The 21,225-nt window shown below is 49.5% G+C and overlaps 1 protein-coding gene across 1 annotated transcript in view; it reads left to right on the forward strand.

Moving 5' to 3' along the window:
• Nucleotides 1-21,225, forward strand: part of NKAIN1 (sodium/potassium transporting ATPase interacting 1) — a 207,830-nt gene that overhangs the window by 134,162 nt on the left and 52,443 nt on the right. The window contains exons 2-3 of the mRNA XM_074934170.1: nucleotides 11,847-11,984; nucleotides 16,028-16,108. Coding sequence (XP_074790271.1) covers nucleotides 11,847-11,984; nucleotides 16,028-16,108 — 219 coding nt within the window. The remainder of the gene's footprint in view (nucleotides 1-11,846; nucleotides 11,985-16,027; nucleotides 16,109-21,225) is intronic.

Genomic DNA, 21,225 nt, shown 5'->3' on the forward strand with positions numbered 1-21,225 from the left:
GCTCAGTTTCCCCACTTTTAAAATGAGGATAATGATACTTTACCTCCCTTTGTTGAGTACGTCGAGATTTGCAGCTGGAAAACATTCTGGCCCCGATTCTCCATTGCCTGTGTCATCATTTACACCTGTGCAACGTGCTCTTCAGTCAGTGGTGATAAGTGACATTCACTTTGCATGTGTGAATGATGACACCCGGTGCCGAGCAATGGAGAATCTGGCCCTATAAGCATGCAAAGTACAGAAATTCTATACCATGCAATCATGTTATACAAAGGCTCATCTCTCCAGGAATAGCAAAGGGAGCACAGAAAAACCCCACAAGTTTTCCCCAAGTCTGCTGCAGTGGGAGATTTGCCCTTGAAAACCCCTGGATGAATTGCTCTTGGTAGCAGCTCAGGCAGGCACGCCCCATCTAGCCAGAGATGACATAGGGATGTGTTTTACTCCCAGCCTATGTGCCTCTGGTTCCTGCTGCATGGAGGAATTATTAGCACCTGTTCCAGAAATTACAGGACGCTGTCCCCAATTTATGGCATCAGCCCAGCATCTGCCACATCCGCTTTTACAGGACATAAACAGGGGGATGAATTTAAAGCTGCCCAGAGCATCAGTGAGTTTAGGACTGAGTGAATATATGCAGGAGGATGTGGGCTGTCGCTAGGAAGAAAGAATTTCAGGGAGAGCTAGATGGTAACTTACTAGCGGAAATCTCTGTCGAAGGAGCGAGGATGTTCGAGATAAATGAGACTAATTTTGCAAAAGAATGTGTTCTACCGATGGGATGAAATTCAAGCCAGGACATGAGTGGGTGTGGAGAGATCTGAAGTCAGTTGGAATAATACATCTGCTTGCGCTGGATTTGACCCACTGGGGCAGATGTTAAAGAAGCTCCACATGGTGGGAACAGATTGGAGGCTGAGCTCTTTAGAAAGTCTGGCCATAATTGGCACAATGGGAGGTGCTGAGTGCTTAGAAATATGGCCCGCTGCATTTATCCATCTAAAGGAGCAAATATACCAGGAGTTTAACCCTGTGTGGAGATTGTTAATATATGACACTGAGGTCTGTTTGGCTGTGGGCGGAGAGTGTTACAATAATGTGACACTGAAGTGATAGGTCAAATTGGAGATTTTGATTACAAACCTAGCGAGGGTTAATTACCTTACCTGTATGGTTGGAGTGTCTGGTCCCATCTGTCTGGCAAGAATTTTCCCCTAACCTATCCTGCATTCAGAATGGCCAAACTCTGGGCCATAGGCCCAGACCTGCCCAGCACAGTGTGGGGCGTTTATACCTAAGGTTGCCAGGTGTCTGGTTGAAAAGGGACCCTGACCACTCCTGTCGGCACTGCTGACCGGGCCACTAAAAGTCCAATTGGCACAGGGCTGGCAAGCTCCCTTCCCGGCTCCGCATGGCTCCTGGAAGCGGCCATCATGTCCCTCTGGATCATAGGTGCAAGGGTGGCCAGGGGGCTCCGCATGCTGCCCTCATGCCGAGCGCCAGCTCTGCAGCTCCCATTGGCCGGGAACTGTAGCCAATGGAAGCTGTGGGGGCGGTGCCTACAGGCAGAGGCAGCGTGCAGTGCGCAGAGCCGCCTGGCCCCGTCTCTGCCTAGGAGCCAAGGGACATGTCGCCGCTTCCGGGTGCCGCCTGAGGTAAGTGCCACTGGCAGCCCGCACCCCGAAACTCCTCCCGTGCCCCAACCCCCAGCCCTGAGCCCCCTCCAGCACACAAATTCCCTCCTGGAACCTGCACCCTCTCCCGCACCCCAATCCCCTGCCCCAGCTTGGAGCCCCCTCCCACACTACAAACCCCTCGGGCCCAGCTCAGAGCCCCCTGCTGCATCCCAAACCCCTCATCCCTGGCTCCACCCCAGAGCTCACAACCCCAGCCATACCCCTCACCCATCCACACCCCATAGGGTTGAAGGCTACCAGCTCGACATACCGCTGCAGCTGCTGCCCCCTCTCCCACCCCAAATCTGATTTTGTATGGCTGCTGATTCAGCCGGGCTCCCAGCACCTCCGGCACCTAATTGCTAATGGCCACCCTTGAACCTGCGGCAGGTTCAGCTGCCATCTCTGTACTGGCAGGCTAGCAGCGACATGGCTCTAATCTCACTCCCAGCTCATGGGGGCGGAGGGTGAAGCCGCGTCCGCACTCTGAGCAAGGTCAGCGTCACTTGGCTTCCCGGGGGCAGGGGATGGAGGCTGAGCACTGCTGGGGATTGTGAGCTGCGGGGGTCTCAGGCAGCAGCTGAAAGGGTCCCTACCAATGCCTGCTCCTGCTAGCGGGGAATGTGTTTGAGTCCCACTGCAGTGCCAGGTCGGATGTGCCAGCCTGGAGCAGGCTGCTGCTCACGATCCCACCCTCTGCTGCAGTTAGCCAGGGACAGCAATAAGGTCAGCAGCTCCTGGGTAGAGAGCCCCATCTCCCCTTCTCCCTCTGCCTGCATGGGATGCTGCAACGCCCACACCAGTCTCAGGTCCCCCAAGCATCATTTGGCTGGACAGCTCCACTCAGCCCAGGTGCACGAATGTGGCAGGTTCTGCAGGGTCGGGGCTCCCCAGCCAGCAAGCTCCCTGTCCTATAGCATGGTGGAGCTAGCCACAGAACTGCCTTGCCTTTGGTCACTGTGGGCATCCCTGGCCGTTGCTGAGGACTCAGCTTGGCCGCAGGGGCTGTGGCCATGTTTTGTTTCACTTCACCCTGTGCAGGATGCCATGAGGGGTGATTCATGGGGACAGGGCACTGGACTGCATCTCAGGAGGCCTCCCTGTGTTGTATTCCCAGCCATGCTGATGACTTGTTTGGTGCCCTTGGGCAACTTGCGCTCTGCCTCTATGCCTCAGTTTCCCCATCTGTAAAATCCAGGCGATACTGCACACTCACCTTTGAAAAGTGCTTGCAGCTTCATGGATGAGAAGTGTCATCTAGGAGCTGACTACTCCTTTTATTAGGCAGCATATTACAGAGCAAGCCAGTCACACTCGCTAATGAAGACTTTATATTCGTCCTTTGTCTGTTATTTTCCTTAATCTTAAACAGACTTTAGCCAGGCTGAAAGACACATGCTTTGCTCTTGGTGTTGTAACTGCACTGCACACCACTCAGCATTTACCTGCCAGGCAGATGCACTGGAAAAATTTGTAGATGCAATTAACAGACTTCACCCATCCGCAGGGAGACTGTCTCATTAGCTGCTAATTTTGCCTCTCCCTGTAATGAAGAGGGATTTTTGCTACGTGTTTCAATCAGACGCTTCCAATTTCCCTAGAAATCTCATTTTGCCACCTTCAAACTGTTCCAGCTTGACAGCCTGGAATTAAGGAGTCCTGCTGAAATGGAGCCTGTACTGACCGCATGTAAGCATGCTCACCCTGTCTAGCTGTTCATAGTGAAATCCCTCGGAAGCCCTTCCTAGCTCCAGCCCCAGTGTCAGAGGCTTATGTGATCACCAAAAGCTAACAACCTTTTGGTCTAGCTGCTTGCAAGCAGCTCTGTCAGCAGCCTCCAGATCGATGGCTGGCTATAAACCAGCGAGTGCCACGCTCCTTGTATCATTTATTATTTACATTCCTCAACTGAAAAGATTTACAGCCCGGTTGTGTTTCTGACGGCCCTTTCCTCGGCGAGTGTGAACAAGGCAGAAGTGAATTTGGCTACAACGCAAACAGCCCATGCAGCCCTGGCTGTGCGTGGCCGTTTGGCATGAGAAAGCTGGTTTGTTCCACCGCCTGCAAGGTTGCTGAGCATCCGTTTTCACTGAAATCTTAGTCGCGCCTGCCAGGCAATGCAGATGAAATACACAAGGCACACGCCACGCCTGGGAGGATAGTGCAGGCTAGTGGTTAAGGCAGCCAGACCTCCTGGAGTCTGTTCCCTTCTCTGCTACTGGCTTGCTTTTTGGCCCTGGGAAAGTCACTTCTCTTCCCTGTTCCTTGCTTTTGCCCATCTGTAAATGGGAATAATACGGGTGTGCCGTCCTATTGCACTCTGTCAAGAGCCAGCTGTATGAAGAATGCCAAACAGAACATTGCCCCACGCAGTCCCTGCCCCATGCATTGACAGTCGCAGATACTAATGGACGGAGGCATTCATTAAGCCTCAAATAACAAGAGTTAATCTACCTCGTTCCTTGTGAGACAGGAGAGAGTTACATTTTATGGATGGGGAAAGTGAGCCTGGAGAAGTGGAGTGACCAGTGCAAATCAGCAGCAGGCCTAGGAAGAGAACCCAGGAGTCCCCACTCCCAGCTTCCTCGTCAAGCCATTAGCAACGTTCCCCGGTTTGTGATGATGGGGACTGCAATAGGTCTGGGACAGGGAGAGCCTGGGTTGTGGTGAGTTAGCAGTGTGTGGAGAGAGAAATCCAGTGGATTATAACCTCCATTCTTCTCACTGCACCCCGGTACCAAGATGAGTCTGGCCCAGCCCTGCTTGTGAATAATCCCAGGGAGTTCCAGGACCCAAATGCACTAAGTCATTCCTGGGCATGAGCCTTTGCCAAATTGGGGCCACAATGACTGGTGCACTTTAACCACAGCCTGGAAGAATTGTGAGCAGGCAGCCCAGCGCCCAGAGGAGACAGGCCAAGACGCTGAGAACAGCACTCGGTGTTTCAATGCCCAAGGAACATGGCTGATTTGCGAGGCTGGAGGAACCCTTTGTCTCTGCAATAGGTCTTTGGTGGGGACAGGCCTGCGCTGTCGCCCTCTTTGACAGCTGCTTGGCTGTGCACATCTGGCTCTGTGCTCCTCCGGCAGATGTTACCACCCTGCCCCTCCCTGCAGAACACAGGATGGGTGAGTAGCTATGTTAACCCATCAGCTCAAACAGGGGACCCACCACAGCAGAGTCAACTTGGGCTTGAAATACCTGGTTCTGAGAGCAGGACAGCAGTGCAGATTCGTTAAGAGTTGCTTCTCTTACCCTGTGCCCATTCTAAGTGCATATTGGATTCTCCTAAGGAGGGGCATCATGGAGCTGGGGCTTGGACCCCCTTGGGGATCTGCCTGGGGAGCTAGAGAAGTGGAAGTGAGGGTGCCAGCAGCCTCTGGGGAAAGGGAGAGGAGCCACAGAGTGGGCGGGGGTGGTGGTGTCTGGAGCCAAAGGACTGAGCCAAGATGAGAGTGACTGAAGGTAGAGGGGGCGCTGGCAGGTTTGCTGACCGGTGCTGCAGCCGAGAGCAGGATCAAGGATGTTACAAACAAGGCCAGGGCCATGGCTGGAGCCAGGCAGGGGAGTCAGGTTTGGGGAGAGGGGTCAAGCCCTCCTGTCTGAGCAAGGCAGCTCAGGCTTATTCTCGTTTCTACTCCATGAGTGCCAGAGGCTCCACGCGAGATGAGGGCCCCAGGCGCTGCCCAGACACATCGCAAGCAACAGACCCTGCCCTGAAGCATTTGCAAAAGCCCTGATCCAAAGCCAAGTTAAGACAATTGACTGAATCTCTCTGAAGAGTCTTTCCAGGGGCTCTGGATCAGGCCCTGCACAGAACAGACAGAACTACTGTCCTGGTCGAGTGACTCGCCCAAGGCCACACAAAGTCTGTGGCAGAGCCAGCCATCCCGATTCTGTATCACAGAGGCACTTACAGGCTCCAGCTGAGATCAGGGCCTCCTCACGCTGGGCGCTGCACGGGCACACAGCGGGAGCCAGTCCCAGCTCCCAAGAGGTCCCCGTCTGAAGGGGAGACACAGAGAGGTGAAGTGGTTTGCCCAAGGTCACGTAACAGGTCAGCAAAGAGCCAGGAATAGTACCCAGCTGCTCTGAGCCCCAGATTCTACCCACTAGACCCTGCTCCCTTTCCAGTTGGGAGTCACTGTTAAAGGGATGTGAGTTCCCTTCCTCCACCTAAGACTGCCACCCCTCCAGTCTGGGTTTTGGCTTGTTTGTCCGGGTGCCATTTGACAAGCCCCGATGTCTGGTTTTTTTAATCTGTCAGGGGAAGGGGGAGGTGGAGAAGGGGGCGAGGCCTCAAGTGAAGAGGTGGACTCAAGAGTCCCATTTCCAGCCATTAGAAAGGTGGCAAGCCTATCCCCACCAGCCCAATCTTCCTTCCTCTCAAATGAAGCTGCAAATTAACCCGTTCCAGGGAATGTCCCCCATCACCATGGAACCCCAATCACTGGTTAACATTCCACTCGGGAGTCTGCTCACCAGGCACCACAACCAGGATCAGCTGCTGCTTCCTCACAGACCCGTTTCTCCAGGCAGGAGACTTCACTTCTCACCTTGGATTGCTGAGTGGGGGAGGAGGGGCACTAAATCCTGGTAGCCCAGCTGATAAAGGTACCCCTAACCTGAAGCATAAATAACACTTGTTAGCCAGTGACACACGCATTTCACTCAGCCCATTAAATGCAGCAATCTAAAGCAATTCAGCTTGCGTCCCTCCAACTAATGAAATTGGCCAGCGCTCTGTGTTGATTTTTGTCTAAGTCGTTTTGGTTTGCAGTAAATTCTCCTCAGCAGCACTGTCCCTGATCATTCCCCCACTGAACTTCACTCCGCTTGGAGCAATTGCCTGGTAGGGCCACGGAGAAGCAAGAGGGGATTTGGGGGCTCGTGTCCCATTGGGCTTTTCACGATAAACTCATTGTTTACTGTACAGTTATAATTCAGCTATAGAAAATGCTTACTCCAGCCAAATGAGGTCTGAGAGGTGGGGAGGTTTGAAGTGTTGGTTTGAGAAGTTATATGGGGTGCAAAGTAACAATAACCCCTAGCCTCTATTCAGTGCTATTCACCAGAAGTGCTCAGTGCACTTTACAAAGGAGGTAAACCTGATATTACTGGGGAAACTGAGTCACAGAGCGAGGCAGCAGCTTGCCCCAGGCCATCTAGGACTAAGGTGGGAATAGATCCCAAGAGTCCTAGTACAGTGTGCTGTCCACCATGCCATAATGCCTCCGTGTATAGCTTGCCAGACACGTAATATAGCTCCATACAGAAACACATCAAAGCCTGTGATACTGAGCAGGGTAAAACTGGGGTGTAGTGAGATATACCTGAGAAAGCGGAGAGACAGAACTGGACTCTGATGCATATAAATGAAAAGAGGATTCTTTATTGAGGCTGCTGGACGTAGACAGACCCTGTGGTTCTCCCTGGCTCCTAATGTAACTGCACAGGGTCTCCCTTAGCCCTGGCCTGGACTCAGCTGTTATGAGAACACTCCAGCACATGCGACAGATGGATTTGGTTGGAAGGAAAGTGCTTGAGCAGCATCTAGTGACCCCAATGTACTTCCTCTTTCAAAATGGGCTGCAGAGAAATGCAAAGGGAGATCCTTTGATGTACTGCCCGCTCCAAGCATTCAGAAATCATCTCTGGCCCCAAACATTCATGAAATTGTTTTCAAAATCGTGAGATGAATATGTTTCTGTACTTTTAAGGTTCTGAGCCTTTAATGTTCATATTTGCCAGCTTTTCTCTGCAGCCACAGGGGCTAGAAACTTGGGGCCAGGTCTACAAAGGGATTTAGTAGAGATAGGCAGGAACTGGAATTGCCATTTCATGGGAAGTTCTGCCATTTCTAAATTCACTTTCATTTCAGATCAGAACAAAATACAAAGAATTTTGAAATGTCCTGCAAAGTGAAATGAAAAAAAAAATCATTTTACGTCAATCAAAACCGTTCATTGTTACTGTGACATGTTTCAATTTTTAAATGTTTTTATACTAGAAAATAAAATAAAATTTAAAACAAAAAGTGATTTTGAAATGAAAAGTTGAAATGGGCCTTGCCAAAAATGTCCAAACGGAAGGTTTCAACCCTATGGAAATGCTTTTTTTAAAAACAAAAATCAAAACAAAATTTCATTGAAATTGACATGTTCCTGCTGGTTGTTTTGGTTTCTGTGAAATGGCATTTTCCCTTTCGGTGCTGACTGGGAGTTACAGATGTGCCTATAGGAGTTATGTACCTACCTCCAATCAACTTTCAATGTGAAGCAAGCCCCCAACCTGCTTAGATGTTTGTAAATCTCACTAGATGCCTGGCTGAACCTTTAAGTGCTTAAATACCTTTGCAAAGCTGGCCCTTACTCTTCTTAAATGAAACGGAGAGTCTCTCATCTCCAAGCCCCGGACTTTAAGAACAACCCCAAATTTGAGACGTGATAAAATTGTGGTAACAATGAGGTTGGGCTAGAACTGGGAGTGGTCTCTGTCAAGCAGTAAAGGGGTGAGAGAGATCCTGGTAGTTAATTTAATCCATCTAGTTGATCGTAAATATGGAGCTGCAATTCATTCCTGGACACGGTAGCAAAACCCATCTGAACAGAGCCCCTGGGCAGAACTGCCCTCATGCTTCTCTTTGCTGAGCAGACACAGCAAATGCATTGCATGATCTGCATGCAGCATATTCACTGGGACAGGTTTTTGCAGCGGAAACCTCTTTGCACCCTATTACTCCATCACCAAGAAAAGCTCTTTGGTTCCATTTTAAGGGTCTTGTTATTTATTATTTGTATTGCAATAGCGCCTAAGGGCCACGGACGAGGGCCTGACTGTGCTAAGACCTGTACAGAACCAGAAGAATTGTGTTTTAAGAGTCTGTTCTCTGCGTTTCCTTGCTACCTGATGCTGTATGTCATTTATGAAGCAATGCAGGAGGTTTGCAATAAATTCCATGCAGCTCTGATAGACTCGGGATGTGTGGGCGGATGTGCGTGTGTATTATATACCACTAGTTCTCCATTAGATCCAAAATTGTAAAGTCTAAGTGTATTTTCTAGAGCTGACCAGAAAATGACCCCCAGCCCCAAATGTAGGTTTTTGGTTTTTCAATGAAAATCCAAATATTTTTTTCAAAAGCACAAGAGGTGGGGGGGGGGTGGTTGTGAAAATTTTCATTTTTGACATCACCCCTTTTTTTGAATGAGAAACATTTTTGTGCAAACAGTGTTGACCGGCTCTAAGATTTCCTCATGTTACAAACCATAGACAATACAGGGAAGGGGAAGTTATTTTGCAACTGGCTGGAGAGACCTGTGCAGTCCCTTACACAGAGCTAGCTGCTCCTGGGGCAGTTGCCGAATAATAATAATAATCCCTAGCTCTTATATACCCCTTGGCATCAGTAGATCTCAAAGGGCTTTACAAAAGAGGCAGTATCATTGTCCCCATTTTACAGATGGAGAAACTGAGGCACAGAGAGGGGAAGTGACTTGCCCGCAACTGCATCCCCCTAGTGATGGGGTTGATCCAGACACTTGCATTTAAAAATCTCAGGCTGCAGCTCAGGGAAACACATTTCCAAATGCCCCTTTTCACTTTAGCACAGTCATGGTCGAGATCACTAGGTGTCAGATGCTCCTGCCCCACATAATTGAAGGCTAAGGCCCAACTCCTGCTACTTTTTGCATGCAGGCACAGCACTCCTCCAGGATGCAAGAAATTGCAGGATCAGGGTTTAAAGCTTTTCAGCCAACATGTATAAGCGTCAGTGGGGACACTTAGATAGAGAGATAGAGACACAAACCCAACACCAAATGCCAGGAATCATGGCCAAAAAACATGAGATTGGCTTAAAATTAGTAAAGTATTTATTTTCCTTGCACACGGGTATTTGAACCTTTAGGAGTCGTGTTTTCAAGCTTTTCTCTACAGCCACCATATGTATATATATGAGAGATGTGATTCCCATCTAATGCTGTGACTCCAGGTGCTCGGATTTTAAGAAAAACACTAAGTATCTGGTGACGAAATCAGGGAGTTGGCAAGGCTGCCCCCTCTTTCAAACCTTATCTAAAATGAATTCTGTAATTAAGGATAATAGGCCTGAAGCCAATAACAAAAACAGAACTAAATAAAGAATGGAATAGTAGGCAGAGAAACAAATACTGAGACGGTCTTTAATTTTACATGCATTCAGAAATCACTATGCAATATTTAAAACCGCATCAAAGCCTTATTTATGGATTATGACAGACACGTGCCATTAAAAAATCATGGTGGTAAACAAAGAGAATTCTGTACACAAAGAGCAATGAATCATGAAGTAACAGACTGATTTGGAGGTAAAGGTGGCACAGTTCGAATTTTCTACTGTCCCGTAAAGGACCCTCGGAAAGCCACTTGACAAATACCAGCTGTTCTTTTGTATTGATTTCACAGAAAGAAAAGGAGTACTTGTGGCACCTTAGAGACTCACCAATTTATATGAGCATAAGCTTTTGTGAGCTACAGCTCACTTCATCGGATGCAAGTGAGCTGTAGCTCACGAAAGCTTATGCTCAAATAAATTTGTTAGTCTCTAAGGTGCCACAAGTACTCCTTTTCTTTTTGCGAATACAGACTAACACGGCTGCTACTCTGAAACCTGATTTCACGGATTTCAGAGTAGCAGCCGTGTTAGTCTGTATTCGCAAAAAGAAAAGGAGTACTTGTGGCACCTTAGAGACTAACCAATTTATTTGAGCATAAGCTTTCGTGAGCTACAGCTCAGAGTTTCTCTCAGTCTGGGCTAGGAAATTTTCCCTGAAGCAAATTAAACTCAGGGATGAATCTGGCCCCGGCAGTTCATTCCGGGTTTTCCCATTCGTCTGTGCCAAAGAGGCGAGTTCAGCGAGAGACCCTAGTGCCAGTGCACTGGATGAAGCTGGGGAGAGCAACTACTCCTCCAGTGCTGCAGAGAGGCAGGTAATTGAAGGACATTTCAACAGCAGAATGAGCTGAGCTAAACATGACAAGTCTCACTTCCATTATTATCCCCTTGCTTGAGTCTCCAAAGCCCAGCCCTACTCTTGGCCTGTAACCTAAGTCACAGGCTAATGCCCAAACCACTGTAGTCTCTGTACACTGCTCTGCTGCCTGTGGGCCCAGACCTGCTCCCAAGATAGCTTTGCCATTGTCTTCACCAATATCATAGATGCGGTGGTTCTGAGATGGAACGCAGCTTCCAGATCTCCTTACACGCCTCCTGTCCCGCTGGCAGGGAGAGTCCTTCTTGCTATTCAATGCAATTCACTGCAGGACAAACCCCATCAGACGGCTCAGAATCAGAAAAATGGCTCCAAGCCTCTTCCATCATTGGGGAAGTTTGGACCCTGATCTGAACTTCACAGCTCTGGCCAATGCCTCTGTCTCTCACTGCCACTGTCAAGCTCCAGCTCCTTTCCCTGCAGCCAAGAAGGGCATTCTGGAGCATCCTTCTTTGCCATCAGCTCAGTGTGTCTGTGCACCTGGCTTGCTGCTGGAGAGCTGAGTGTGAAATGTGCCCGGAGAGAATGAATTGCCAGGAAAGTGCCAGTTCATTTTTATAGATTCATAGATTCCAGTCCCAGAAGGGACCATCACAATTATCTACTCTGACCTGTATAACTGTATAACCTGGCTGACATGGGCCAGAGAACTTCCCCCAAATCATTCCTAGAGCAGAGGTTTGAGAAAAAACACCCAGTCTTGATTTTAAAATTGCCAGTGATGAGGAATCCACCACGATCCTTGGTAAATTGTTCCATTGGTTTTGCTATTCCAGTTTTGCTAGGGAGGCAGTTGCTCACAGTCTCTTAACAAATCAGGAGCCTGTGGCCTGCAGTTCAACATGGGGAGAGGTTCCTACCTGCTGACCCTATGAGCTCTTGGCTACCCATTCCACTGACTCAAGTCTCCCCAGTCCCTCCTTCTCCAACTCCAGCTGGTGATTATTCCTAATAAAACCTCCCTGCCATGATGTATTTGCCAGACGCTGGATGATGAATCATGCAGACATTTCAGTCTATTGTAACTAATTGTCCATGGGATTTCCCATTAATTACATGATACTCTTTGCCTTTAATGTCCCACGAGCTGCTGTGCAATGAGTAATTCTCTGCTCTGTCCCCCTTTGTTCTTTTCCAGATAGCAGCGCTGGAGAGGCAGATCTTCGACTTCCTGGGCTATCAGTGGGTGCCCATCCTGGCTAATTTTTTACACATTATGGCTGTCATCCTGGGCATCTTTGGGACCATCCAGTACAGATCCAAATACCTCATAATGGTAGGTCCAAGAGGCCGACTGGTGCACCCTGCCTGCTAGTGCATCTCTTTTACTTCCAGCACTTTGGCCAGCACTCCGCGGGGCTCACTGCAAATATTTTACTGCTTTACTGCTCGGGGGCTATCGGCTGGCAACAGCCAGCACTCAGCAGTAATGATGATAATTTGTAGTGGCCCAGATTTGGCCAAGGAGATCCATGCCTGGAGAGGCCCTGCATGCCCCCCGAGAAACGGGGAAGTCAATCACATCTGCATCACCATCCCCCTCTGCTCAGCACCCTGCTCAGGGCTCGTCGTGATCCTCATGGAGGAGAGGGCAGGACGGGATGCAGGCCAGGGAGCCTGTGTGGTCCCGGAAAGACTGGTCAAAAGCAACAGAAAGATCCCTCCCATTGGGTCACAGAGGCAGCTTGTCGCCAGCTTTGTTAATACTAAGGGTCCCTGTGTATATATAAGGGTTCCCAGCAGGCCTGCCCCTGTCTGCTATTATGAAGTGCTGTGCGACCTCACCTGGCTCTGTGAGCTGCTCCAGCAAGGAGAGAGAGCCCTGTATCAATGCGGGAGAGAGAAGAGGGGGCAGTGGAGGTGGCCAGCCTGATTGGAGTTTCATTGCACACTTAGGATTCAACCCAGTTCATTAAGGCTTTTCAGTCCTTACAGTGGCCATAGGTGCAGTTTTGATGGACCCCAGCTGAGTTAAAGTGAAGTTCTGAGTGACCGTAGGTCAAGGTATGATGCAGTTTCCAGTAACTGCAGGCCACGTTATGGTGCAGTTTCAGGTAACCCCAGGCTGAGTTAGGGGCAGTTTCAAGTGACCCCAGGCCAAGTTAGGGTGTGGTTTCAAGTGACCCTGAGCTGAGTTATAGTGATGTTTCAAGTGACCGCCAGGCCAGGTTATGGCTCCATGTGGGATCTGCTGTTTCATTTGGTTTAGACAGAAAACTGGGTGAAACTGGCTGTTTGAGCAGAGTCTTATTCTGAGATTTGAGGTTCACTTGAAGCTCAGGGAGAGTGACCCCCCTGTGAACGGCCAGAAAGAAAATGAGAAAAGACGGGGGAGTTTGGGGGAAGGAAGTGACAGGAAGGGGAAGCTGATTGAATGTGGAGCAGGGTGGGAATGAAATGGGGGTGAGGTTTTCCTTCCAGAATCCCTCCCCCGTGCCCGCTCCTGGGAGTGGGCGGCAGGAGCAGAGGAGCTGAGGAAACCAGCCACACAGTGGCGCAGATGGTTGAAAAGCTGCTGGTGGAACGTCTGATGCAACGAAATGAAACCGTTTCATGGGCACAGACTGATTCTGCTGAAATGTTTGATAAAAAAAACCCCCACCTTTTATTTCGATAAAGTCAAAGGGCTCGGATTGCACCTGATTGGTGGGACTCTCATGTCATATGATATTGAACTCCAAGCTAGACAGTCAAAGTGAAGTGTTTGGACTGCAGAACAAGAAGCAATGGTCTCAAGTTGCAGTGGGGGAGGTCTAGGTTGGATATTAGGAAACACTATTTCACTAGGAGGGTGGTGAAGCACTGGAATGGGTTCCCTAGGGAGGTGGTGGAATCTCCTTCCTTAGAGGTTTTTAAGGCCCGGTTTGACAAAGCCCTGGCTGGGATGATTTAGTTGGGGTTGGTCCTGCTTTGAGCAGAGGGTTGGACTAGATGACCTCCTGAGGTCCCTTCCAGCCCTAATCTTCTATGATTCTATGCTGAGCTTTGGTAAGTTCATTTTGATGTTTCGTGGGAAATTTCCACCAGCCCCTCCCGTGCAGCCACTTTTTACACGGGTGCAACACATCGATCCAAGGGATTTGCATCAGTGCAGCTGTACTGGCAGAGCTACCTCAGGCTGGTCTACACCTAAAAACTGTGCTGGCATAAGTAAATGTCCTTTCCCCAGAATAGTTTAAACCAGTTCCCCAGTGCAGTGATTTAAACTAGGCCGCACAACAATTCTTTTGCCAGTATAAATTGCATCTCCCCTAAGGGGGGTCACTGGTACAGCTATATCAGCAAACCCTTTCTCGTGTAGGCAAGGCCCCATATAAATAATCCCAGTGCTGACAAGCCCCGAAGCTTTCTTAATGATGCTGTAATTCCCAGCCAATTACCTGGGAAATGTGGTCAAAAGACTGTAGCCAAGGCCAAACATCAGCTAATTCGTCCTATCTAACTCTCCCACTTGTCTGCCCCAGGGGACAGTTCAGTTACCATGATTATCCTTGTTCTACATGGTGTGAATAACTATGCAAGGAACTGGGAATCCAGACTCCTGGTTCAAGTGACAGCACTGCCCCTGATTTGATGCATGGTCTTTGACAACTCACACCAACTCTCCATGCCTCAGTTTCCCCACCTGTGAGACAGGGAGAACAGTCCTGCTGTAATGCACAAGAGGAAATGGGAGGATCTTCCCAATGTTTGTGAAGTGCACCAACATCCTTAGATGTCAGGTGCTATGGACTTGCATGGTATTTTTGTAGAACAAGTTCTGTTCTCAGCTGCACAAATGCAATTGCTGCAAGATGATTTCCTCTGGTAATAATATCACACTTAGCTCTCAGAATCTGTAGATCTCAAAGCACTTTACAAAGGAGGGTAAGATTTATTATCCCTACTTTACAGATGGGGAAACTGAGGCACAGAGCATATCAACAACTTGCCCAAGGTCACAAAAGAAGTCTGTAGCACAGCCAGGACTAAGGGCTGAGGTCTCTTGTTCCAGCCCATGGGTTGCACTGCCTTTCTCTGCTGGTGCTCTGAATGACAGCACCATAAATGCTGTCATGTGACATCCTGCCCTGTACGGTAGAATTCACAGTCAGTACACCCCACAGTCAGTGTCTCGTTCTGTGCCAAAGAGCTCTGGAGAAGCCTTGAGCATTTCCTCTCCCATCCTATTCTGTACTGGGCCCCCCGGTGAGAAGGTGGAAATGCCTCTACAGGGACAAGGTTGGTAAAGCTGGGCTTCAGCATTGATTTTAATTACTGGAACCACTTCTTTATCATAGGGGTTTTCTGCTTTAACCCCTCCTGGACCCTGCCTGTGATCACCCCACACCTGGCTCGGGAGGAGTGGATGAGTGTGTTTAGTTTGACTTTGTCCGGTCTCTTTTAGAGATGGGCCTGAGCTTCAATGTTCAGATCCCATTCAGGCTTTCCCTGAAGTCTGGGAGCATTTAGATGGGAGAGGAGTCGATGCTGGGGGAGAAGGTTGGTCTAGAACCCTTCTCTGGTTGATTCAATTGCAATTTATTAGCATAAAGCGCAAAAGCGAGTAGCTTAATCTAGTATCCTGAGTCCTGACCACAGATCTGGGAGCCAGGAGATTTCATATCTGATACTGACTCATTGTATGACCTTGGGCAAGTCACTTTGCTTTGTGTGCTTCTGTTTCTCCATCTGTAACAGGGGGATAATAATACCTATGCACCCATCCTGGAAGTGTGTGTGTGGCATTATATGGTTAATTAGTTGATATTTGTAAGGTGCTGCAGGTATGTGATAAATTATAACAGATTTTCACTTCCAGAGCCCTGCATGCTTTTGGGGCCAACAGATTACAAACACTGGGCCTGATCACCTTGTCGCTGCTGCTGGTTTAAATCAGGAGTGACCCCACTGAAGTTTGGTGTAAATGTGGTGTCCATGAAAGCAGAGCTGGGCCCATTACTCATTAAACAATGCATTTGCTTGTGCATGCTGGGTAGCTGCAGGCAGCGATGGGAGCCCATGCGCCAGCCCAGGTTCTGCATGCCCAAATGCATGGTGCAGGCAGCTGTCTCTTTCTGCAAGGCACATGTGCGTAAGGCCTGATCCAAAGCCCTTTGAAGTCAGCAGAAAGACTCCCCTTGACCTCAGTGGGATTTGGCTCAGGGCAGAAAGCGGGTGCAGGAGAAATCTCAGTGCTGTTGGGTCTCCTTCAAATGCCCTGCCCGAGGGCAGAGCCCCCTGTCAAAGTCTCACGCCACCCAGCTGCTTTTCTCTCCTGCTGCTAAGGGCCATTTTGCCCTTCTGCATTTCTGAGCCTCTGTCTCTTTCTCTCCCCAGTACGCGGTGTGGCTGGTGCTGTGGGTTGGATGGAACGCATTCATCATCTGCTTTTACCTGGAAGTTGGACACCTGTCACAGGTAATTACCTCTCTAATGGCACCGAGCGCTGGCTCCTCCAGAGCCATTGATCAGCTTGGCATCCCTGCCTCTTGGGTTTCACATCCTTCCCCTTACGTCTGGTATTCCTCATGCACATGGAGGTCATGGTGCTGGGGAAGAGCAGCGCTGGGGTGGGAGGGCGCAGGGCACCACCACTTGTGCCATTGCAGCTGCTTACAGGTTTGCAACTTTCTTTCTTTCTTTCTTTCTTTCTTTCTTTCTTTCTTTCTTTCTTTCTTTCTTTCTTTCTTCACACCGTAGCACTGCAGAGACTGATGAGCCGATAGCTCTGGCTTGGGGGAGGCGGTGGGGCTAAGTGATCGGCATGTTTCCCTCAAATGCAGCTCAGCTGCTGTTCGAAGGACGGTGTAGTGAATTGGGCGTTGGACTGAGGCTCTGGAGACTGGGTGTCCTTGAGTGACCTTGGGGAAGTCACTTAATCTGCCCTGTGCCTTGGTTCCCTATCTGTAAAGTGGGATGATACTTCCCTACCGCACAGCGGTGTTGGGAGGATAAAGTTCTATTGATGGTGGTGACATGCTCAGACTCTGTGGGAATAAGGATTTAGCTGCACCTCAGTTGTCACCTGCAACATCACCTGGCCTCCGCACACACAGCTCTGTTGGTGTCCCTCAGCCCTGACTTGCAGCACCGCCAGCTATCCCAGTCCTGAGTTGCAACTGGTCAAAACATTTCCAGCGGAGCATCTTTCAGTTGGGAAACGAGAGACAAGGTGGGTGAGGCAAAATCTTTTATTGGACCAACTTCTGTTGGTGAGAGACAAGTGTTCAAACTACACAGAGCTCTGGGGAACCCTGAAGAGCTCTGTGGTGCTCAAAAGCGTGTCTCTTTCACCAGCTGAGTGGGTCCAATAAAAGATGTTTCCTCCCCCACCTTGTCTCTCTCAGATCCTGGGACCGACAAAGCTACAGCGACAGTTGGAAAGTGGAGAATCAATGAATCTGGAATGTTTTGCAGGAATGTAGCGATTTTGTCAACATTTTTGTGGGAAATTAACTAAATGTTTCATTTCAATAAGGTCAAAATGATTTGTTCCGACGTAATCATTTTGACTTGTATGGTATGTTGGATGAGCCAAAATAATAAAGTCAAAACCTTTTAGATTTTGAGAAGGTCAGAACAAAATATTTTCAGAATATTTCTTTTTGTAAAAAATTCTGAGATTTCAGGTTTTCAGCCGAATTTAGGGTGAGGTTGAATTTCAAAATCTTGGAATTTGCTGCGGGATGGAAATTCTGGTTTTTGGCCAACTCTGTTCTGAGTCTCTCTTAGTGGAGCTTTGTGGCTGTGTGGGGAGGGGGACGAGGATTGTCTGGATGAATATGCCAAGGCTCCAAACTTGGTTTCTACTTTTAACCTCACCCAGATTTGCAGCGGCTGGGGTGAAATCCTGGCTCCACTGAAATCAATGGGAATTTTGCCACTCACTTCAAAGGAGTCCGGATTTCACAGAATCATAGAATCATAGAATATGAGGGTTGGAAGGGACCCAGGAGGTCATCTAGTCCAACCCCCTGCTCAAAGCAGGACCAGTCCCCAACTAAATCATCCCAGCCAGGACTTTGTCAAGCCTGACCTTAAAAACTTCTAAGGAAGGAGATTCCACCACCTCCCTAGGTAACGCATTCCAGTGTTTCACCACCCTCCTAGTGAAAAAGTTTTTCCTAATATCCAACCTAAACCTCCCCCACTGCAACTTGAGACCATTACTCCTTGTTCTGTCATCTGCTACCACTGAGAACAGTCTAGAGCCATCCTCTTTGGAACCCCCTTTCAGGTAGTTGAAAGCAGCTATCAAATCCCCCCTCATTCTTCTCTTCTGCAGACTAAACAATCCCAGTTCCCTCAACCTCTCCTCATAAGTCATGTGTTCCAGTCCCCTAATCATTTTTGTTGCCCTCCGCTGGACGCTTTCCAATTTTTCCACATCCTTCTTGTAGCGCGGGGCCCAAAACTGGACACAGTACTCCAGATGAGGCCTCACCAATGTTGAATAGAGGGGAACGATCACGTCCCTCAATCTGCTGGCAATGCCCCTACTTATACAGCCCAAAATGCCATTGGCCTTCTTGGCAACAAGGGCACACTGTTGACTCATATCCAGCTTCTCGTCCACTGTAACCCCTAGGTCCTTTTGTGCAGAACTGCTGCCTAGCCATTCGGTCCCTAGTCTGTAGTGGTGCATGGGATTCTTCCGTCCTAAGTGCAGGACTCTGCACTTGTCCTTGTTGAACCTCATCAGATTTCTTTTGGCCCAATCCTCTAATTTGTCTAGGGCCCTCTCTATCCTATCCCTACCCTCCAGCGTATCTACCTCTCCTCCCAGTTTAGTGTCATCTGCAAACTTGCTGAGGGTGCGATCCACACCATCCTCCAGATCATTTATGAAGATATTGAACAAAACCGGCCCCAGGACCGACCCTTGGGACACTCCACTTGGTACCGGCTGCCAACTAGACATGGAGCCATTGATCACTACCCGTTGAGCCTGACAATCTAGCCAACTTTCTATCCACCTTATAGTCCATTCATCCAGCCCATACTTCTTTAACTTGCTGGCAAGAATACTGTGGGAGACGGTGTCAAAAGCTTAGCTAAAGTCAAGGAACAACACGTCCACCGCTTTCCCCTCATCCACAGAGCCAGTTATCTCGTCATAGAAGGCAATTAGATTAGACAGGCATAACTTGCCCTTGGTGAATCCATGCTGACTGTTCCTGATCACTTTCCTCTCCTCTAAGTGCTTCAGAATTGATTCCTTGAGGACCTGCTCCATGATTTTTCCAGGGACTGAGGTGAGGCTGACTGGCCTGTAGTTCCCAGGATCCTCCTTCTTCCCTTTTTTAAAGATGGCCACTACCTTAGCCTTTTTCCAGTTGTCCGGGACTTCCCCGATCACCATGAGTTTTCAAAGATAATGGCCAAGGCTCTGCAATCACATCCGCCAACTCCTTTAGCACTCTCGGATGCAGCGCATCCGGCCCCATGGACTTGTGCTCATCCAGCTTTTCTAAATAGTCACGAACCACTTCTTTCTCCACTTCTTTCACTCCATGTCTCCAGAATTGAAGAGCTGGTGTGTTTCCCCTCCACCATCTCCGCCCTTCTATGTCTTTTCATCTTCAGTGCTCCACTCGCTTCATATTACAACCCATGAAAACTGCAGACTTCTTCACTGTGTGTCCAGTGGCACCAATTCCAGGCATTGGAAACACAGTGCAGGCTTCAGAGCAAGGGACGGGTCGTGGGCAGATGGGCTAGAGTCCAGCGTCACAGGGCTGGAAGGTCTCTGCCCCTCGGACTCTGTGTAAAAATGTGAACTACGCCCTGGCGGGTGGACGAGCACGCTGTGCAGCAGGGGAGCCCAGGAGCCCTGGACTGCGCATAGTGGCTTGTTATTGTCGGGTCTCTCCTGAGCACAGAGCTGCACATGCTGGTTTTTGGGGTAGCTCCTGTAGACTGTACAGCACTCGCTGGTTTGTTTTTGTCAAGCTGTCTGTAAGGGCTGGGCACTGCCCCCGATTTTATTATTAATTATGATGATTATTACTGTAGAGGCTGGGAGCCTTAGTTATGGACCAGCACCTCATGGTGCTAGGTGCTCTACGAACATAGAACAAAGACGGTCCCTGCCCCAAAGAGTTTCCGGACTAAGAATAAGGCAAGAGACAACAGATGGAGACAGACAGGGGAGTACATGGAAACAACGTGACGATAATGGTCAGTATGACAGGCAGTGGTCTCGGTCCAAGGGTTGCTCATGAGTCTTGTTTTGGTCACCATTTTTCTCCTCACAGGTTCTGGGTGTGATGGTCTCTCCTCATGGTATTTTGATCTCCTCATGGCGTGCAGGCACCAGTGATTTCTCCTCCCAGTGATTTGTATGCAGCGTTATTTTCTCACGATGGCTGCTCCTTGCAACTCTTTCTTTCTGGGGCATTCCGGTTGCTGTACTTTTGTCCGGCAACAGTTTCTCCTCACACGACCCATACTGTGATTCTTTCAGACCAGAGATGGTTTCTGCTCGCCAGGATTCAACCTACATGATTTCACGCCGCGCTGGTTGTTTCCACCCCACATTGACATGACCCCGGTGCTCGCACCTCAGAAAGAGCAATTGGGACATGTTGTTCTTTGGTGCTCACTGATGCCTCTTCTAACGGCATCTGGAGAGCCACCAAACAGGGTCACTCCCACGGGGTTCTACAGGGACTCATTTCTGGGTCGCAGGGAAGGACGGCGGCATCTCAATGGCTACAGAAGAGCCCCCAAGACAACCTGCTCACCATCAATGGGGCCGAGCCGTGCATTCCTTCCCTGTGCCAGCACCTGCATATCTGGCTGGCAGCACGCATGGAGGGAGGCATACAGAGTAATCTCCCATGTAAACACCATGCAGGGCGACTGTTGCTTCTTTATCTCTTCAAAACAACCAAGGTGCCCCCTCCCCAGCCTGCCCTGAAAGGCAGCGAGTGACACTTTCACTAAATCTAAAGGGATGTGTGCATTTAGTGGCAATGGGCGAAATCACTCTCTGAAACACCAGCTCCATTTCCCCACCCGACAGAGATGGATAGCGCTGCTGGCTTTCCATTCTGTTACTTAGATCCATCAGCATCCCGGGAAGGGCAGGGTGGCGAGGGCGATGGGGTGGGCGGCTTTGGAAGGGAACGAGGCTGCGGATTGGAATGTGGACCGTAGAGGAGCAAAATTAATGAGACTGATTAATTGGGAATTTCAGGGTGCTCGTTAATCACTTAGCGCCGCCTGAGTTTATGGATTGCATGAATCCGACAACACAATTTCATAAGCCAAGGCTGCGGCTCTCGCTGCAGCTGCCGCAGGATCCATCCGTGTGTCACTGTAGTGAGAAACAGGCGCTTAACAGGCGGTTACCGCCAGAAAAGGGGCTGTGTACAACTAGCTCCGTGTCACTCAGCGCAGCGACTCCCTGTGCACCCCTGAGCCGGCACAGCCACGTCAGTTAGGGTCTGTCGACACTCCAGGGACGAGAGCACTGTAGCTCTGCCGGCACAACCTCCTAGTGTGGACACAACCTGCAGGGATGGAAGGGG

This window comes from Natator depressus, chromosome 19, assembly GCF_965152275.1.
Source record: "Natator depressus isolate rNatDep1 chromosome 19, rNatDep2.hap1, whole genome shotgun sequence".
NCBI lineage: Eukaryota > Metazoa > Chordata > Testudines > Cheloniidae > Natator > Natator depressus.